Here is a 20,776-nt window from a genome sequence, read left to right as displayed (position 1 = left end):
CTCACGCTCTGTCTCTGTCTCTCTCTCAAAAATAAATTTAAAACAAAAATTAAAGAAAAAAAAAAAGAAAAGTGGCTAGCTGGAAAAGACAGTAGGTAGTTTGTAACAGACTACAGAGGGTTTGAAAGGCCAAAGGAATATAAAATCCTATCCTGTACTGTGCATTTAAGGTAGTATTTGAGTAATAACCTTGAACTGATGGTAGAGGAGTGTACATGTGGATGGACAGGTGGTAACGTACATGTAGCAAAATACTATTGAATCTAGAGGTGCCTCGGTGGCTCAGTCGGTTAAGCATCCAACTTCGGCTCAGGTCACGATCTCATGATTCATGAGTTCGAGCCCCGTGTCAGGCTCTGTGCTGAAAGCTCAGAACCTGGATCCTGCTTGGGATTCTGTGTCTCCCTCTCTCTCTCCCCTTTCCCATTCACGCTCTGTCTTTCTGTGTCTCTCAAAAATGAAACGTTAAAAAAAAATACTATTGAATGTAGGTGGTGGGTGTGTGAGTCAATGTTAAAGTCTTTGTATTTTTTCTGTAGATTTGAAACTTTTCATAATTAAATATTGGAAAGAAAAAGACTACTCACTCCTTCAGATACCTGCCTAGTCCTTCTGGTGATTTGATTTTACAACCCCTTCTTAGAATGAACACACACACACACACACACACACACGCACATACACACACAAATACTTTGAAATCTCTGACAAAGTAGCTACACTGGAGACCAACTCACATTTTTTTCAACAAGTTTAACACAACTGGTATTCCTGCAACCCTGGAAAAATTCATGGTTTCTCTGTCGGAGAACCATACACATAGGGAGTGTGCTAACTCTAAATGGATGACACTCCATGACCTGTTCCAAACCTCTCTCACTGGCTAGCAACTCAGCTGGCAGCGTGGGGCACTAAAGCGAAATCAAGGGGAGGCCAGACTGGTGTAAAAGCAATCTGTCCCTTTGTCAGCTGAAAAATGGATCTGAGGCTGATGCTACCTGACAAGACACAAGTAGCCTGCTGCTGGATCCTAGCAGAAGACTTCATTTTTCAGATGGAGTGACAGGGAGTCCATCCTTTTTGTGATGCTCACAAAGGTGGGCACAGATGACCCAACTGAGGCAGTAGAGATAAGTGCACTGGCTTTAAGTGTGGTCCCTGAACCCACAGCACCAGCACCCCTGAGGAACTTGTTAGAAATACAAATTCCTAGGCCCCATCAGAACCACTGAATCAAAAATTCTAGGGTGTGGGGCCCAGCAATCTGCTTTCACAAGCCTTTTCAGTGATTCTGATTCACAGAAAAGTTTGAGAAATAGTAGCTACAAGCACACTGTGGAGACAACCATGTTTAAATGACAGCCCTCCTTCTCCCATGACTTTGTACCAGTAACATGACATTTCTGTGTCTCAATTTTCTAAAAATGGGTATTTGAATAATATTACTTTTAGAGTGGTCGTGAAGTTTAAAGTTGCTATTAATAAACATCCTATGACTGTGAGGGGAACCAGCCTGGATGAGGCTGACACTGTGAGCAAAATCGACGAGAGGAATGAACGACTCCTAGTCCTTGATAAGCTTATGAAGCGAGAGAACCAACCCCTCCAAGTGTACCCTGGCTCTGAACTTTCTTTTTATTTTTTATTTTGAGAGAGAGAGGGAGAGAGAGAGTGTGTGCAAGTGCATGAGCGGGGGAGGAGCAGAGAGAGACAGGGTGAGAGAGACAATCTTAAGCAGGCTCCATGCTCAGTGCAGAGCCCGATGGGGCTGGATTGCACGACCCTGGGATCATGACCTGAGCCAAAATCAAGTGTCAGGGGTTCAAACAATTGAGCCACCCAGGCGCCCCTGGACTTTCTTTTTTTTTTTTTTTCTAATGTTTATTTATTTTTGAGGGAGAGAAAGAGAGAGACAGAGCACGAGTGGGAGAGGGCAGAGAGAGAGGGAGGGAGACACAGAATCTGAAGCAGGCTCCAGGCTCTGAGCTGTCAGCACAGCTGACCACAGCCACATGAGTAAGGCCAGGTAAATCAATAGAAGAGCCACTCATCTGTGCCAAGCCTAATGGCTGACCCACAGAATTGTGAGCTAACAAATGACTTTTGTTTTAAGCCCGATAGAAATGAAGAAATGAAGAACCAATAGATAGAAATGAACTACCATAACAAATACCGAAAACACATGGCATTAGCTTTGGGAACAGGAACAACAGAGGCTATTAGTAGGGCCACCTGGGTGGCTCAGTTGGTTAAGCATCCGACTTCAGCTCAGGTCATGATCTCATGGTTCCTGAGTTTGAGCCCTGTGTCAGGATCTGTGCTGACAGCTCGGAGCCTGGAGCCCACTTCGAAATCTGTGACTCCCTCTCTCTCTGCCCCTCCCCCGCTCATGCTCTGTCTCTCTCTTTCAAAAAATAAATAAACATTAAAAAAATTGTTTTTAAAGCTTCTGCACAGCAAAGGAAACAATCAGCAAAACTAAAAGGCAACTGACAGAATGGGAGAAGATATTTGCAAATGACATATCAGATAAAGGGTTAGTATCCAAAATCTATAAAGAACTTATCAAACTCAACACCCAAAAAACAAATAATCCAGTGAAGAAATGGGCAAAAGACATGAATAGACACTTCTCCAAAGAAGACATCCAGATGGCCAACCAACACATGAAAAAATGCTCAACATCACTCATCATCTGGGAAATACAAATCAAAACCACAGATACCACCTCACACCTGTCAGAATGGCTCACATTAACAACTCAGGCAACAACAGATGTTGGTGAGGATGCGAAGAAAGAGGATCTCTTTTGCACTGATGGTGGGAATGCAAACTGGTGCAGCCACTCTGAAAAACAGTATGGAGGCTCCTCAAAAAACTAAAAATAGAACTACCATACAACCCAGCAATTGCACTACTAGGCATTTATCCAAGGGATACAGGTATGCTGTTTTGAAGGGGCACACGTGCCCCAATGTTTATAGCAGCACCGTCAACAGTAGCCAAAGTATGGAGAGAGCCCAAATGTCCATCAATGGATGAATGTATAAAGAAGATGTGGTATATATATACACACAATGGAGTATTACTTGGCAATCAAAAGGAATGAAATCTTGCCATTTGCAACTATGTGGATGGAACTAGAGGGTATTATGCTAAGTGAAATTAGAGAAAGACAAATATCATATGACTTCACTCATATGAGGACTTTAAGACACAGAACAGATGAACATAAGGGAAGGGAAGCAAAAATAATATAAAAACAGGGAGGGGGACAAAACATAAGACTCTTAAATATGGAGAACAAACAGGGTTACTGGAGGGGTTGTGAGAGGGGGGATGGGCTAAATGGGTAAGGGGCATTAAAGAATCTACTCCTGAAATCATTGTTGCACTATATGCTAACTAATTTGGATGTAAGTTAAAAAAATAAAATTAAAAAAATTTTTTTAATTTTTTTTTTCAACGTTTTTTAATTTTTATTTTTGGGACAGAGAGAGACAGAGCATGAACGGGGGAGGGGCAGAGAGAGAGGGAGGCACAGAATCGGAAACAGGCTCCAGGCTCCGAGCCATCAGCCCAGAGCCTGACGCGGGGCTCGAACTCACGGACCGCGAGATGGTGACCTGGCTGAAGTCGGACGCTTAACCGACTGCGCCACCCAGGCGCCCCTAAAAAAATTTTTTTAATATAAAAAAAAACAGGCTATTAGCAAAAGTTGGAAAAGTAGTAAACAAACTGTTAGTGCAGACTAGAAACGTAGCGAGGAAACCACTATGGCGGCTTGAGAAACGGAATGCATTCTACATGCTGGCAAAAATGTCACCTGTGCTAGTTTGGAAAATAGAAAAAAACACTTCATGATTTTCAGATCTGGCTAAAGAGATCTCTGGGAACCCCGTTATAGGCTTCTGTTGGATGCTCCTAGCTACATACAATAAGAAAGAGAAGAGCTAAAGAGGCAACTAAGCAGTTTATAAGTACAACATAGAGAAAATACAGACCCGTGGGGAAAAAACAAGCCGAGCACCCTAATCAACTAGCCTGGTAACGGTCATGCATGGATGGTCTCCAGTCCCAAACTGCCCCCGACTGCAGCAACATGAGCAAGCCCAGGTGAAACCTGCAAAACACCCATCTGTGCCCAGTTCAAAATGCTGACCTAGAAAATTGTGTGCGAATAAATTATTTTGTTTTAAGTCCATAAGCTTTGGGGTGGTCTGTTACGCAGCAAAGGCTCACTGATAAACTGATAAAGGAATGTCATGTTAGATGAAAAATACTTTACAACTAATATCATCCTTGACTTGCTGTGATGCTAATGCTGTCAGAAACTCCTTAGATTTGGCAAGGAATAGACTCAGTCCTCCTGTTTTTCTCTCACTCTGGAGCATGAAGTCATTACTTGGAAAAGAGGACAGATTCATCTGAATGACCTGAACAGTTATTTTTTTCCCTTTCTTCAGCCAAGTGCCTAAAAAATGAATTAATCTAAGTTAAAAGTATATATGATGGCTCCACTGTGTTGGCAATAAACACACTTACAGAATAATCAGAACATGTCAGAAAAGGACCACACATTTGAAATGAAGAGTGTCCTGAATATCTAAGACACTGTCATGAGCCACTGAAGGAGGGTTTCTGAACAGAAAACTGATGTTACCGTAATGTTTGGGGAAAATGAGAATCATAGAAACACGCAGTGGGTAGCAAAGGACTATATCAACACGCGGAAACAAATTGGGACACGATTGTGAACATTCACATGAGAAAAAAGATCTGCACTGGCAGGTCTACCCTGGGGATGAAAAACTACACAGTATAACAATAAAAACAAAAACAAGAAAACTGCACAACATGAAGCAGACATCGTGATGGAAGAAGGGGGCCTCAAAAATGGAAGAAATAATCCACAGTATCAAATGTTTTAGAACAGGCAAAAAGTTCCAAAGCTCCAACTGGTGTGAGTCCCCACTGCTTCAAAACAGTCATTTCCATTTACCTTATCATATTCCTGTTATGAGAGTAAATACAAATCTATAAAAAGAATTGCATGCACAAGATTGATCATAGAAGCAAAATTTACAATAATTAAAATAACTGCGAGCAAGTTAAATGTTCCCCCAAAGTGGACGGAACCCTCTTATACTGTTGGTGGGAAAGCAAGCTGGTGCAGCCATTGTGGAAGACAATATGGAGGTTCCTCAAAAAGTTAAAATAGGAACTACCACGCCATCCAGTAATCACACTACTGGGTATTTACCCAAAACAAAACAAAATAAAACAAAACAAAAACATGAACTCAAAGGAATACAAACACTCCTATGTTTATAGCAGCATTATTTACAAGAGCCAAATAATGGAAGCAGCCCAAGTATCCATCATAGATGAATGGAAAAAGAAGATGTGGTATAAATATATAATGGAATATTATTCAGCCATAAAAAAGAATGAAATTGCGCCATTTGCAACAACATAGATGGTACTAGAGCATATAATGCTAAGCAAAATAAGTCAGAGAAAGACAAATACCGTATGATTCACTCATATGTGGAATTTAAGAAACAAAACAAACAAGCAAAGGAGAGAGACAGAAACTGAGAAACAGAATCTTAACTACTGAGAACAGACAGATAATTACCAGAGGGGAGGTGGGTGGCAGGATGGGTAAACTAGGTGATGGAGATTAAGGTCTGCACTGGTGATGAGCACTGGGCGATGTATGGAATTGTTAAACCTCTATATTGTACACCTGAAACTAATGTAACACTGTATGTTAACTATACTGCAATTAAAAATAATAATAAAAACGTTCCCCCAACTTGGTTAATAGTGGATGGGTTCATCCACTCATTGCACTATTATATAAATCACATCCAGTGGGATAAGTGTTGGTAACCCTAACCCTCCACCTATGAAAAATCTGTCTGGATAGATACACTGTACTAGCTTTAACATAGTGATTTTATCGTTAAGGTCTATCAAAATGTGTATGTGCGAGTGTGTGTGTGTGTGTGTGTGTAAAATTAAACAAAAACCCCAATGGTAACAGAATCCCAAAACGAAATGGAAGACTCGTAAGTGTGCAGGCTGTGCCCCTCCACATTACTGAATGCTGTCCACCAAGTACCCTGCACACAGCAGACATTCAGCAAATTTGTTCAATGAAATCAACGAAAAAATGCTGAGGCTTAGCAATACCCTGTGCCTGCCAGCCCATCTCATTTGTTACAAATTCTCATTTGTTCTCTCAGGCAAAGGTCCCTGGCAGTGACACCTAATATCCTACTGCATATTTGTTTAAATTGGTTTGCATAACTCAGCTGTCATGCATATCAGAGTACCTGCATGGTCTATGCAAACCCCCTGAAACATGTAGTTAATTATGCGCCCCAAATAACATAACAATACAAACAACAGAAACTCCTTTGATACTTAGTTCCTTCAAATAAATTTATTTAAATTTGTGGTTCCTCTATGCACCAAACATTTAGTATGTGTCAGGTACTCCTCTAGGCACAGAAGTTTCCTCTTAAACAACTTATCCATTCAAATGCTTGTACCCTTTGATCAATTTTTCCTAATACTTTTTTTTTTTTTTTTTTAAGTATTAGGGGCAGGAAAAATCAGCCCACACAAATATCTAGCTTCTCCCAGAAATCATAACGCTTTCCTATTAACATTACGAGGTGGTGAAGAAAATACACACAAAAGACTCAATGTTACGTTAGGTAATGTCCTCAATTAGATTTATTATGCATTCTTGGTACTAACACTTTCAAATGAATGAAATATTTTACAAATGAGAAACACAGAACTCTCATAGTTGTTCTGATAACATCCAGGAAATTGTAAATCACTACCACAGAAGCTCAGGATTAAATCAACGTCTCATTTTCTGTTTAAATTTTCCTGATTTGTTTTTATATGGATAGTCAAAGCAGATCTGAAATAACCAAGTAATGCGTGTCAAAAATCATAGTAAACCAGCCTGGCAACTGCGTTGGTGCTCGATAAATGTTAATCACATTCAATTAAGGGAAGGTCATCATAGCTACCATTGACAGGGGTTAGAAAGTTTCCCCTTAAATCCCTATACATCCATGCCTTTGATTTCCTTATGTCAAATTCCTTCTCAACATCCTTCAAAACCTAGCTTACTCAAAGACAAAATCTACACGCCTCAGTCTGGCACTCAACCTAGCCACCCAGACTCAGAGGTGAAAAATGAAAATCCTTCAGGGGCAAGATAGGTAATAAATGAGAGAGGCAGGCAAAATGATAGCTGGTCAATAGTTTCAACCTCAGTTTGGAAGGTATTGTGAAAAGTGCAGCAAATAAACTCGGCAGGACCTGTCCAAATGATGAAGACACTGTTCAGTGTGAATTACCTGACACCAGAGTTAAGTGCAGTTTATTTTCAGAGAAGCAGGCAATCCAGAATTTTTGGTGAAATCTCCAAATGCTGAAAAGGCTCTCAATGTAAAATTCAGGTCAGACCATCAAACTCCTCTCTGTTCCATGCGTCTGTATCTTCACCAGCACATAAAAATCAACCTGAAAGCATTCCATTAACCACTACAACCTTGCCACACTGTGGCGAGGGCAGTGTGCCCTGCCTCAGACTAACCATGCTTCCTGCTCTCCTCCCTGCTCTGCCAGCTCTCCAACTTGCCAAACCCTCAGGGGCAGTTCTGACAGCCCTTCTTCTGGAAGCCCTCCCTAACCACCTCAGGTCACAAGCATCTCTGCTGTTCCTACCCTTCATCCTTATCACTGGACAATTAAGCTTGGATGTTCCTGTATTTTTATTTAAACTGTTCTACGTGTGCTGTTCAAACTGGCCATTTCGAGGATGGCCGAGGTATGGAAGAAACAGAAAGGAATGGTGAAGGGGGGATTCTATGTAAGATGAGCCACCACGCCTCCACGAACAGGAGTGAACTTGGCCCAATACCAACAAGGCAGTCTGCAGTGCAAGAAAAAGGAACAGAGCCATTCTGTTGGCAGCCAGCATGGAATTTGATGAAAATTCTCACCTCTTTTTTGGCTTTCAGGAGCCCCGTGGCCATTTTCCTGGTCTCCTGAATGCTCTCTCTGGAGAAGGGCAAAGTCTCAGAAGACAGATCTGGGGATGTGAAGAGAAATGCCCCTATGGAGAAGCCCCTCCCCAAGAGTCTGGGGGGGTCGGCTCCGGAGCCCCACAACTGCGGGTTGAGAGTGTCCAGAAATCACCAGCACAACCCAATTCCCATCCAGAGCCCTGGGAAAAGGGTCCAGGGTGACCGAGCACCCTCACATTCAGTCCCAAGCTCTGGCCAGGGAGTGGAGCCCATGGCCCCCTGCAGAGGCGTGGGGGGTCCGTCTCTAACCTTATGGGCTGGAATGAAAATATAAAGGCCTGGAGGTGCCTACAGAAGAACGCCCGAGTACAGAGGCAGCCTGTTCCCCCACGAGTAAAACAGGGACAAGCAGAGGGATGCGCTGACTGGACGAGGCAATGGTTATAGGGCACTCACGGAACGCGGGGTGCACGTTGCCGATCCTGAGGCTGAGACTCGGGAACGAAGTGCAGAAGTACGCGAAAATCCCGAATGAAGTGCCGACGCCACTTCCAAACAGCGAGTGGCGGATCCCACGGACCGGAAATGCTCCTGCTACGTCAACTCAAAAACAGGGGGAGCGGAAGGGACGGCGGAAGTGGCCGCATGGGCTTCTGGACTGTGTAGTCTTTGAGACAGAGAGGTGGTGGGTGAGTAGGCTTGCTAACTGCAAAGTGACTTTGACTTCTGCACCTCTCATACAACCAAGTTTAGGAGCCCACTGTTAAGATGCCCAGACCGCAAGGTGCACTTATTTCTCCTCCGAAGGGCAGTGAGATCTTGCGGACCACGAGAGAGTCGCAGAAGTGCCCGAGGATTTTAGGATATGTGATCCTGGCTTCCCGCCGGTGCTACGGAGGCGGGTGGCCAGGCTGTGCACTGACGGTCAGCGGCGCGGACGAACTGGGGTAACTCATGCCAAGGCGCCGCCCCGTGTGCCCTTCCCGTAGCAGAAACCAGGGTCCAGATTGGCGCGAGTGGGCGCCGGTCACGGCAGAGCACTTGAGGGATGAAGCAGTGGAGTGATGCTTTGTTGGGACTCGGGGATAAGAGCGACACCGGCCTTGGTCCCCGGAGGTAGGAGGGGCGCCAGTATGGACAGGGAACGCCAAGGCTATTTTTGAGGAGAGCGGGATTGGCTGGGCTAACTCCAAGCTTTGGTCTTGTGTCCCCGGGGTTTTGGTAGATAGGGAGGCCGGACTTGAGGCCAAGAGCACAAGGCCCCCTGGTGGTAGACGTAGTCCCTGGGTTTTTTGTTTTTGTTTGTTTGTTTTTGGTGTTTGTTTGTTTGTTTGTTTTTTAGTTGGTAGCTAGGTGACAGGTGACACTTAGAATAAATTTACAGGGGTTGTGGTTGGGAGGTCGGGGGGGATGAGGAGTGAAGAGGAAGCATAATTTGACAGTTTTGTTCATCATGATTTTTTTGCATGAATTCTGATTTTCAAAGATACTACCTTAAAATATTTATCTTGAATACTGAACTTTTATGGTGCCCCTTATATTTTGCCCCCAAAGTCCTGGCTTTAGGGAAAGGCATGAATAGATCTGACACTATATGAACCTCATTGGCACCTACTGGCTTGTAGAGTTGATAGGAGATGAAGGCCTGGCTTCTGGGCATTAAGTAGCCAGAAAGAGCCCTTTGGGAGCTTACCCTGAATGGTTGAGTTGGGTTATCTTTTCTTTCCTGATTTCCTTAGTATCTACAATTTCCTGATAACTGAACCTTCCAAAGCCCCACCCACAAAACACCTCCACGACTTATCATGGTGCACATATTCGAAGACTACTCTTGAATCTTCACACCCTACTCCAGAATATCTTCCAATATCTCTTTACCTGAAGGAGTAAAAAAACAAAGTTTGCATGTTAGTATCAGCCTTCCCCATTGGATGGTGTTTAGGAATGAGGATCGGCCCAGTGACCTATTCCAGTCCTGGTGGCATACCTCACCAAGAGTTTCGTATCCATGAATGTGAAATGCTTGTTAACAACTCATTACGAACCAAAGTCAGGCATGGGGCTGTGAAGAGCATACATGAAATGGAGGGACTGAAAGCTTTAGAGAAAGGATTGGGGTGCTGGTGGGGGGAGGTGACTGGAGGTAAGATTCTGAGATTATCCAGATCCCTATGTGTAGACATGTGTGTACACAGTCACTGAAGAGAAACCTAGGCTGATAGGCTACCTGTAATAAGTCAAACATAATATAACACAGCAGGTCAGGTGAGGGGCACTTGGGTGGCTCTGTCAGTTAAGGATCTGACTCTTGATTTTACTCAGGTCATGATCTCACGATGCATGAGTTTGAACCCCCCTGTTGGGCTCTGCGATGACAGTGTGGAGCCTGTTTGGGATTATCTCTTCCTCTCTCTGCCCCTCCCCTGATCAGATGAACACTGCTCTCTCTTCTCTCTCTCTCTGTCAAAAGAAATAAACATTAAAAAAAAAAAAAAGCAGGTCAGGTGATGATGTGACTCTGCAAACTTACTCATACCCCTTTCTCTCCTTCGGGGAGGGGAAAGGGGTTGGAGGTTGACTCAGTCGCCAGTGGCCAATGACTTAATCAATCATGGCTGCCTGTGCAAAAACCCAAAAAGCCTTCATAAAAACCCAAAAAGACGGAGTTCAGAGAGCTTCCAGGTTGGTGGAGATTCAGGAAGAGTGGTCACTCAGAGCATGAAAGCTCTGTGACCCTTATCCATACCTTGCCCTATGGCTGTTCCATCTAGCTGTTCTTGAGCTATATCCTTCTATAATGAACTGGTAATCCAGTAAGTAAAATGTTTCTCTGAAATCTGTGAGCCTTCTATCAAATTAAATAAACCTTAAGAGGGAGTTGTGGGAGCCTCCAATCTATAGCCAGTTGGTCAAAGCCCAGGTGACAACATGGACTTGTAATTGGCATCTTAAATGGGGGGATGGGAGGGAGTCTTGTAGGACTGAGCCCTTCACCTGTGCCATGTGATACTGTCTCCAGGAAAGTAATGTCAGAATGCAGTTGAAATGTAGGACACCCAGCTGGTGTCTGAGACTTGCTTGAATGTGTGTGGGGGGGGGAGGGGGGGGAAGGGTGGGGTGGGGAAAACCACAGTTGGAATTAAGGTGCAGAACCCCTTTATCTTTTTTTTAAATTATTTTTATTTTTTTCAATATATGAAATTTATTGTCAAATTGATTTCCATACAACACCCAGTGCTCATCCCAAAAGGTGCCCTCCTCAATATCCATCGCCCACCCTCCCCTCCCTCCCACCCCCCATCAACCCTCAGTTTGCAGGACCCCTTTATCTTGAACCTGAGTTTCCTTAATAAATCTCAGAGCTTTGAGATTTAATCTCTGTGCTTTGAGGAGTCCTATTTCCCATACTCCTAATTGCACTCTGAGGCTCAGAGATGTGAAAATCCATTTAAATTATAAACACAGTGGGGGAAAAAAAAACTAGTCATGCCCATCTAGGAAAATCAATTAAGAAGAAAAAAATTGAAGAAATATTCTTTGAAATTAAAAGCCAGACAAACTACTGTGTCACTGATGACAAAGAAGAAATTGACCTGCAATCTATTAAATCACTGGAAGAAACAATGGTGAAAATACTAGAATAAGGCTACTTTGGCACCCAGAGATCTTAAAAACAGTGCCTCCCCAAAAGCACTATAGGAGGAATTTCTAGTTGGAATAAACTCAGAAAGTTTAAATAAAACTGATCACAAAAAGGGAAGGACAAAACTCCATAACTGGACAGTGAGGGGGTGTGGGTGAGTCTAAATCACCAAAAAGTCAAATCATTAAAAATTAATTTCCAGTGAATGATCATGAGTAAAAATGATGGTTAGAGGGAAGTTTTTAGCCTGAAAGTAATCTATGACTTAGACATTAAGGCAGAGGCAGAAAACTAAGGAGCTAGCAATCACCTCTTAGGTCAGAAAATGAACAGGAAAACAAGGATATGAGGGAGTGAAGAAATAATCAGATGAGGGTGGGTGGGGGCACTTATGGGAATGTAGGAGGCAGAAGTGCAGTTTGTGCATAAAGTCATTTCAGAGACAGTCCTTGGGGAGGGGGGTACACAAAGGATCATACTAGATGTGGAAGATGACAGTTACCCCTGGAAGGTATATTCAGGGGTTGATATTAGATTGTTTAAAAAAAAAACCAAAACACGAAAGAGTCAAGTGTAGAGCCTTTCCCATCCTATGCACAGATGGGAGGGCAGCATGAGTGACATCAGCACATGATGGGCAAATGGGGTAAATAAATAAGTAGAGGAAACAGCCCTCAAGAGTGAGATGAGGGGGGCACCTGAGTGGCTCAGTGGGTTAAATGTCCAACTCTTGGTTTCAGCTCAGGGCATGACCTCACAGCTTCTTCATGGGTTCAAGCCCTGTGTCAGGCTCTGCATTGATGGTGAGGAGCCTGCTTGGGATTCTCTTTCTCTGCCCCTCCCCCATTTGTACCATCTCCGTCTCTCTCAAAATAAATAAACTCTTAAAAAGAAAGAGTGAGATGAGGAAAATGTGCACAATCCTGTCCTCGGAAAGACACACCAGTAAAATACTCATGTGGGAACTCTGGGGTTCGAGGGTAAGAGATGGCTGCCCACACCTCTGCTATGTCCCTGCAGCCACAGGCTAGCAGGCAACACCTTCTGCTCCAACAGAGTTGGCCAGAGAAGGCAGTTAGAGCAGAAGTCAGGGAGGAGCCAGGGCCTCCCAAAGGGCCTGGAGACCTGCTGGTGCCACAGTGACTCCCCAGCGGGGAGGAGGCTCCACAGTGAGAGAAAAAACACAAAGTAAACACAGAATTTGCATATTTTTATAATAAAATATTTCATATACATTCAAGTAGAGGTGGGTACAGTGGCAGAAAATAAGACAGAGGAATCAGCTAGACACCACAGATGTGTAATGATGGATAAATAAATTATATGTAAGGAGAGTTTATCCACATATGCAGGCTTTATATGTTCATAAATACTTATATTATGCACCATAGAGATGCATAAACCAGTAGAGATGTTCACACAAACTGCACTCACACTGTGAAGTCAACAGAAGATGAAGTAAAAACAAAGCGGTTAGAGAGCATCAGTCTATTTTGTGAGACACACACAAACACAGCTTCTCACCTCCCTTCTGAACACCACTACTGCCTGCAGCAGTAAAGGCCAATTCCAGCCCGGGCTACTTCTACAATGTCATAAACATGGATATACATACCACAGACCTCACTAGAAACTAAAGCCAGGAAGTGCAGAGACTGCGGAAGACAGACTTCAAGTAAGAGGGACTACAAAGTCCGGGAGAAGGCACTGGGGAGTAGTGATTCCAAGAGGATCCAGATGCCTGTGCAAGGGCCAAGCAGTGAGCAGACACATGTGACTAGTACTAAGTTAGCATGAACTCAAACATCATCTAATTATAGTGCTTCTCAAATGTTGGTGCAACAGATCCACTCGGAGGGCTTGTTAAACAACAGATTGCTGGGCCTCACCCAGAGTTTCTAATTCACTGGTCTGTGTGGGGCCTAAAAATCTGCTTTTCTAACATGTTTCCAGGTGACACTGATGTTGCTGGTCCAAGGACCATACTAAGATCTAGTCTAACACTAGGGGCACCTGAGTGGCTCAGTTGGTCGGTTAAGTGTCCGACTTCAGCTCAAGTCATGATCTCACGGTTTGTGAGTTTGAGCCCCAAATCTGGATCTATGCTGACAGCTCAGAGCCTGCAGCCTGCTTCGGATTCTGTATCTCCCTCTTTCTATCTCTGTCTGCCCCATCCCCGCTACTGCTCTCTCTCTCTCTCTTTCAAAAATAAATAAATAAACATTAAAAAAAAATAGATCTAGTCTAACACCAGGTCACGAGGAGGTACTAAAGAGCAAAGAAGCAACAGAAGGGACTTAAAGACTACGTGGAGGGACTTCTCTGTAAACTCCTCAAACGTAAAAACCTTCAAGACGCTGAAAGAGCATTTACAGCATCATGCCTACAATAAAAGGTACCATGGAGGGAGTGCTCTGTCAGGTAGAGTGACAGGCCCAAGCAATGTACCTATGGAAACCTTCCCCAAAACCTGTGACCCTGGTGCTCTGAGAAATCCTACTTTCCACCCTCTCTCATTGAGATCTGACACTCTGTTCGCTGATAACATCCCATCACAGCACAGGAAAGAACATCATTGATATGCCCGTTTTATGGTATTTATGGACTTTCTTAGGTAAAAATACCACTCATGTAGAAATTTTTAAAAATAAATTTTTCTTTTTCATATAAAAGAACACAAAATTTCATATCAGTTTAATGGAAATCCTAAAATACATAGAAAAGATATAAAAATGATTATCAAAAATACTCAACGAGGCAAAGCAGTACTTAAGAGTGAGGTCTTATACATCCTAAATTATATATAGCTACATATGATACTTTAAAAATCAAGGCAGGGGCACCTGGGTGGCTCAGTCGGTTAAGCATCTGACTTCGGCTCAGGTCATGATCTCACGACTTGTGAGTTCAAGCCCCATGTTGGGCTCTGTACTGACAGCTCAGAGACTGGAACCTGCTTCAGATTCTGTGTCTCCCTCTCTCTCTGCCTCTCCCCTGCTCACACTCTGTGTCTCTCTGTCTCTCTCTCAAAAATAAATAAACATTAAAGAAAATTTTTTTAATCAAGGCAAAAACATAAGGGGTGCTACACACCTCTAAATTTATGCATTCCAGTTGTCCAGTTTAACGCTAGTTAATTTGGAGATCTGTCAAGAAAGATACATTTAAAAAAATGGGGAAATGGGAACCCTCTTGCACTGTTGGTGGGAATGCAAATTGGTGCAGCCACTCTGGAAAACAGTGTGGAGGTTCCTCAAAAAATTAAAAATAGACCTACCCTATGACCCAGCAGTAGCACTGCTAGGAATTTACCCAAGGGATACAGGAGTACTGATGCATAGGGGCACTTGTACCCAATGTTTATAGCAGCACTCTCAACAATAGCCAAATTATGGAAAGAGCCTAAATGTCCATCAACTGATGAATGGATAAAGAAATTGTGGTTTATATACACAATGGAGTACTATGTGGCAATGAGAAAGAATGAAATATGGCCCTTTGTAGCAACATGGATGGAACTGGAGAGTGTGATGCTAAGTGAAATAAGCCATACAGAAAAAGACAGATACCATATGTTTTCACTCTTATGTGGATCCTGAGAAACTTAACAGAAACCCACGGGGGAGGGGAAGGAAAAAAAAAAAAAAAAAGAGGTTAGAGTGGGAGAGAGCCAAAGCATAAGAGACTCTTAAAAACTGAGAACAAACTGAGGGTTGATGGGGGGTGGGAGGGAGGGGAGGGTGGGTGATGGGTATTGAGGAGGGCACCTTTTGGGATGAGCACTGGGTGTTGTATGGAAACCAATTTGACAATAAATTTCATATATTGAAAAAAAATGGGGAAAGTGTCTAACTCAACTAATGGGGCAAAGGAAATAATCATTAGTAAGTAACTGCAAATAAATACCCAACCGAGACAAAAAAGCATGTCACCTCCTATGGGAAAAGGCTGAAATGAGGGTTACAGTTAAAAACTATGACCCTCAAAGAAAAGCAAGACAGAATAAATCAGGCCAAAATGTTAAGGAACTGGAAATGAGTCTCCAGATCAGAAAAGAAACACGACAAATGAAAAGAGAGAAAAGAGGGAGCAACAGGGATGTTGCTCACAGACTCCAGGGATGTAGAGGTCCATGAGAATAACGGACACTGCAAGAGAGGTGGAGTGTGTACATAGAATCATTCTCTAGAGCTGTGCTGTCCAATAATGTAGCCACTCATCACACGTGGCTACTGAGCACTTGAACATGGCTAGGCTGAATTGAGAAATGGTATAGGTACAAAATACACTCCAGATGTTGAAGACACAAAAGGATGCTAATTAAGAGGCACGTGGCTGGCTCAGTCTGTGGAGTGTGCAACTCTTGATCTTGGGGTTGTGAGTTTGAGCCCACGTTGTGTGTTACTTAAAAATAAAATCTCAAAAAAAAGTCAATTAACTCATTAATAAGTTTTATATCAATTAAATGTTGAGACCATACTATTTTGGAAATATTGGGTTATTCAAATGTTAAAATTAATTTCACCAGTTTCTTCTTAATCTCCCAAAAGTAGCTACTAGAAAATTTAAAAATACATATGCAGCTTGCATTATATATCTATTTAAAAGCACTGTTCTGGAGAGAAATGGTCTCTAGCAGGGTAGGGTCATAGGGACATAGGAGAGGTGGGTGGAGGGAAGTGACAGAGACACCCCTGGTAAGCAGCTTCACTTGCTGGCACTGAGGGACACTGGCGATTCAGGTGTGGACATGCCTCATTTATGCATAGCAGCAGGGTTAGCATGGGTGACACCAATGGGTGCTAGGCTGACATACGAAACTACCTAGTTTTACAAAACTTTTTTAAAAATACTATTATATCAATGACAGCTCACAGAAAAAAATTATAATTGAAATAAGAAATACTTAGGACAAATAATATATACATACACAGCATCAAAACTATCTGGCTAAAAACAGAGTCCCACTTCTCCACACCGTCCCCCTCCAATTCCATTAAAGTACAAATTATAAGAGAATTGAAGCTCCAGACCAATAAGCTGAGATTGTGAGAATGTTTCTGTTTGGAGCAGGAATCTCACTTCCCCAGTGGGGTTGAAGGTGCCTTCTACTGTTATCTCTGCACTGTGCCCTTTTGACTAAGTTACCGCTAATGTTGAGTTAGAAATCAGTAACAGAAAAACTAGGGGAAAACCTAATTTGGATGTTTAAGAAAACAAAGTTCAAAATTCACTGCTAAGGAGAATGAATCTTCATGGGAAATATGAAATACTTTTTCATGAAAATTCAAGAAAATTCTAACAACCGAAACTTTTGGAATTAGGGTAACCCAGATGAGATTTTAATCCCCCTGAAGGACTTAATTTCCTACGCACCAAGAGCACTTTACAGCTAGAGGTGGAAAATTATCTTTATAACTTCTCACAAAAGATTGAAACTAAATATCCAAGATCAGGTTTTCCTACTCTGATAGAACTGCTCCTGAGAACAGAAGATCTGCCTACAGATCTGGAAACTACTCAAGGAATCTGTATTGCTCCTTCATGGCATACCCACAATGGGAACCCAGCAATAACAATAAAACAAAACAAAACAAAACCAGACAACTCTTGTAATATGGTTAGAATCTGAGGTCTTCAGAGGTGCCTGGGTGGCTCAGTCTGTTGAGCGTCTGACTCTTGATTTTGGCTCTGGTCATGATCTCAATTCATGAGTTCAAGCCCCATTATGGCTCTCCACTACGAATACTTGGGATTTTCTCTCTCCCTATCTCTCTGGCCCTCCCCTGCTCTCTTTCTCTCAAAATAAATAAATAAACTTAAAAAAAAATGAAGTCTTCAGCTGGGACATTTTCTATCCTGGAATCTAAACAAGCCAAATATAACCCCTTAAAATGATGTGAATAAAATTAAAGAAGGCATTGGGAGAGAAAGACAGATGAGAGGTTTAAAGGAACACTTGCTTTTTTACTCCAACTTTCAGGGCTCCTCACTGATGAGGGGTCCAGTCCCAGCTCTGGACCAAAAAATGGGAGAATTTTAACATGATTAGTGTTTTCTTTATTATCTATAGTTATAAAAACATTCTCAATAGTTTGTGTAAAAAATAACAACTATCACAGGTGGCTAAGACATAAAAACTATCTCCCACTCACCTACCCACAAGCTGAAGAATTTTAAATCATTGTCTCGATTATCACCATGACATGAGATCAAAACCAAATCACCAGGTGCCATATAACCTGGATGTCTCAACTGAAATAAATATATGTTGTGCCTGATGAGGCAACTGAACTTATCCACTGGGGCAGCACACCAGGAGGTGCCACACATGCATCTAGGTGTGCATTTGAACAGAGGGATCAAACTCTCACCCCACAGCTCTTCTATCCCTCACTGGCACTGCAAGGGTGGAGCTGGGAGGGAAACCCACATCTTAGCAATACCATGGGGAAAGAGATACTTTGGAATTTTGCCCTGATTTCTGAAGGGCATTTCCCCTTCTCCCTCTGGGTTATGTTTAAATCCTCCTGTTGTCCACTCATCTACCATTTTGCCACCCCAAACTACAGCCCAAGTCATCTCCTGGGCCTTTCTTGGTGTGAATGTTGAAAGCTTAGCCTTACCTCTTCAATCTCTGCAAGATTTGTCCAAAATTCAGACCTGAAAGAATAACAAACAAGATTTGCTTGAGAAGGTTCAGTCTCTTCCTTCTTAGAGGAACCTTTAAAGAACTATTAGTCCAAGGAGTTGACATGGCGGAGTAGTAGGGGCACCCTAGGCTTTCCTTGTCTCTCAAACACAGCTCTATTGAGGTCAGATCACTTGGAACACCCAAGAAATCGAACTGAAAGTGGCAGAAAGATCTCCACAGTTGGAGGGAGACAGCTTGGCAGATGTGAAGTGCGTGGATGTGAACTGGGAGAAAAAATGGCAGCACCACAGAGGGGGAAGGAACCCTTTCCGTGGAAAGTCAAAAAAGAGAGAAAGAGCTGAGTTACTGTGGCATCAAGTTAGCACAACAGGCAGACTTTTCTGGACCACAGACTAGGGAGAAAGAAGTACTGAGTGTCCCAGATCTTTTTTACAAACAGCTTTTGGAGCTCAAACTCTGGGGTTTTGAAAGTGCATGGCTTTCTCCAGAGCAGAGCTGTGGCGGGTGCTCCTGGGGGAGGAGGGAGCTGCCCCCACAGTGCATAGTGTGGTGTAGAGATCGCCAGGGTGCACTGGGAGAGAACAGTCCCCTTCCTGGAGTATTTCTGGAAAAGGATATATTGCTTCCCCAAGGACAAGAGACCCTGGAGGTGCCAGCCAAAGGCCTTTCATGAGCAGGGTGGAGAGGCTCTACTCCAGATAAGGGGAGCAGATCCGTGCCTTGCTGGGTCCTTTAAGACTTTGGGTTTTGGTGGTGCCTGGGTGGCTCAGTCAGTTAAGCCTCCAGATCTTGGTTTTGGCTCAGGTCATGATCTCATGGTTCATGGGATCGAGCCCTGTGTCGGGCTCTACACAACAGTGCAGAACCTGCTTGGGATTCTCCCTCCCTCCCTCCCTCCCTCCCTCTCTCTCTCTTTCTGCCTGCACCCCCCTCTCAAAATAAATAAATAAACATTAAAAATTAAAAAAAAAAACACTTTGGGTTTTGAATCCCAGCCACACACCAAATAAAAAAATGCAGGAGAACTGTGGTGCAGGGCAAGCTAACTGCCCTCGCTATTCCGTTAGAGCTGTATGAATAAGCAGGGGTTGAGATCCCTGGGCAGGGACGAGACATTGGGTGGTGCCATTTCCGCCCCCCAAAATCAACACTGTGGGACCTCAGAGAGCAACACAGAAGCCCCCAGTGGAGGTGGAATCGCTTAACACCAAACCCTGCCACTCTGTGCCTGGCAACTGTTTATTTACTGGGGCAAGACTGACTCTGAGCCAACACAGGCAGCCTCTCCTACAGACCATCACAGCCAGCACTCCACATGCGCCAAAAGACAACTCTTTTTTTCTCTCCTCCTCCTTTTTTTCTTTTGGTTTCAGGCTCATAGTTTCTTATCTGTTTTTTTCTTTTTTTTCATTTTTCTTTTCTCTTTTTGGGGGGGGGAATCAGTCTTTTTTATTCTTTTATTTTTCCTTCTTTTTCTTTTCGTGTACTTTTTTTTCCCTTTCTGTTTTTTTGGAATCAGTTTTATAGTTTTTTGCTTCTCTGTTTGGTCTTCTTTTCTCCCCTTTCATTTTTCTCTTTATATGGGATCAGGCTCCCTGCCCCCCTTTTTCCTTTGTTTCCAGGGTTATTTCAACAAACAAATCAAAGCACACCTGCTTGAAGGTCCAAACATTCCATCACTACAAGCAAGGAGGAGTTCTGCAGGGGACTGACTGACCAGTGGGAAAGAGAGGCCAAAAATGCAACAGCAGAGTGCATGCAACATACACCAGAAACTTCTTGAAGTGCCAGGCCCTGGACAGTGTATGACCGCTTTTTAATATAGTAGTACTCTCAGGTGCAGGACACATAACAAACCTTTAAAATATGCAAAAGACAGAAACTTAGCCAAAATGACAAGAGGGAGGAATTCTCCCCAGAAGAAAAGTCAAGAAGAAATCACAGCCAGGGACTTGCTCAAAGCAGATATAAGCAATATATCTGAACAAGAATTTAGAACAATAGTCTTAACACTACTAGCTGGGCTTGGAAAAAGCATAGAAGACACCCGTGATGCAGAGATCAAAGACCTAAGAACTAGTCAGAATGAATTAAAAAATGCTATAACTGCGATGCAAAATAAACTGGACACAGTTGACAACGAGGACTGAAGAAACAGAGGAGAGAATGTGTGAAATAAGATAAAATTATGGAAAATAATGAAGCTGAAAAAAAGAGGGAAAGCAGATTATTAGATCATGAGGGGAGGCTTAGAGTAAGTGATTCCATGAAACAAAATAACATCCGTATCATAGGAATTCCAGAAGAAGGGCAGGAAATGGGGGGAGAAGGTTTATTGGAGCAAATTATAGCAGAGAACTTCCCTAATCTGGGGAAAGAAACAGTCATTCAAGTCCAAGAGGCACAGAGAACTCT

The 20,776-nt window shown here is 43.0% G+C and overlaps 1 protein-coding gene across 1 annotated transcript in view; it reads right to left on the bottom strand.

Moving 5' to 3' along the window:
* The window catches only part of LOC122207715, a 167,244-nt gene that overhangs the window by 16,283 nt on the left and 130,185 nt on the right, over positions 1-20,776 (bottom strand). The window contains exons 11-13 of the mRNA XM_042917902.1: positions 8,983-9,216; positions 8,520-8,666; positions 8,040-8,128 (exon numbers count right to left, since the gene is read on the bottom strand). Of these exons, the coding sequence (XP_042773836.1) occupies positions 8,040-8,128; positions 8,520-8,666; positions 8,983-9,216 (470 nt within the window). The remainder of the gene's footprint in view (positions 1-8,039; positions 8,129-8,519; positions 8,667-8,982; positions 9,217-20,776) is intronic.

This window comes from Panthera leo, chromosome E2 (genome assembly GCF_018350215.1).
Source record: "Panthera leo isolate Ple1 chromosome E2, P.leo_Ple1_pat1.1, whole genome shotgun sequence".
NCBI classification, from domain to species: domain Eukaryota; kingdom Metazoa; phylum Chordata; class Mammalia; order Carnivora; family Felidae; genus Panthera; species Panthera leo.
Note: the sequence above shows the minus strand (reverse complement) of the source record. Positions and strands in the feature narration are given on the sequence as shown.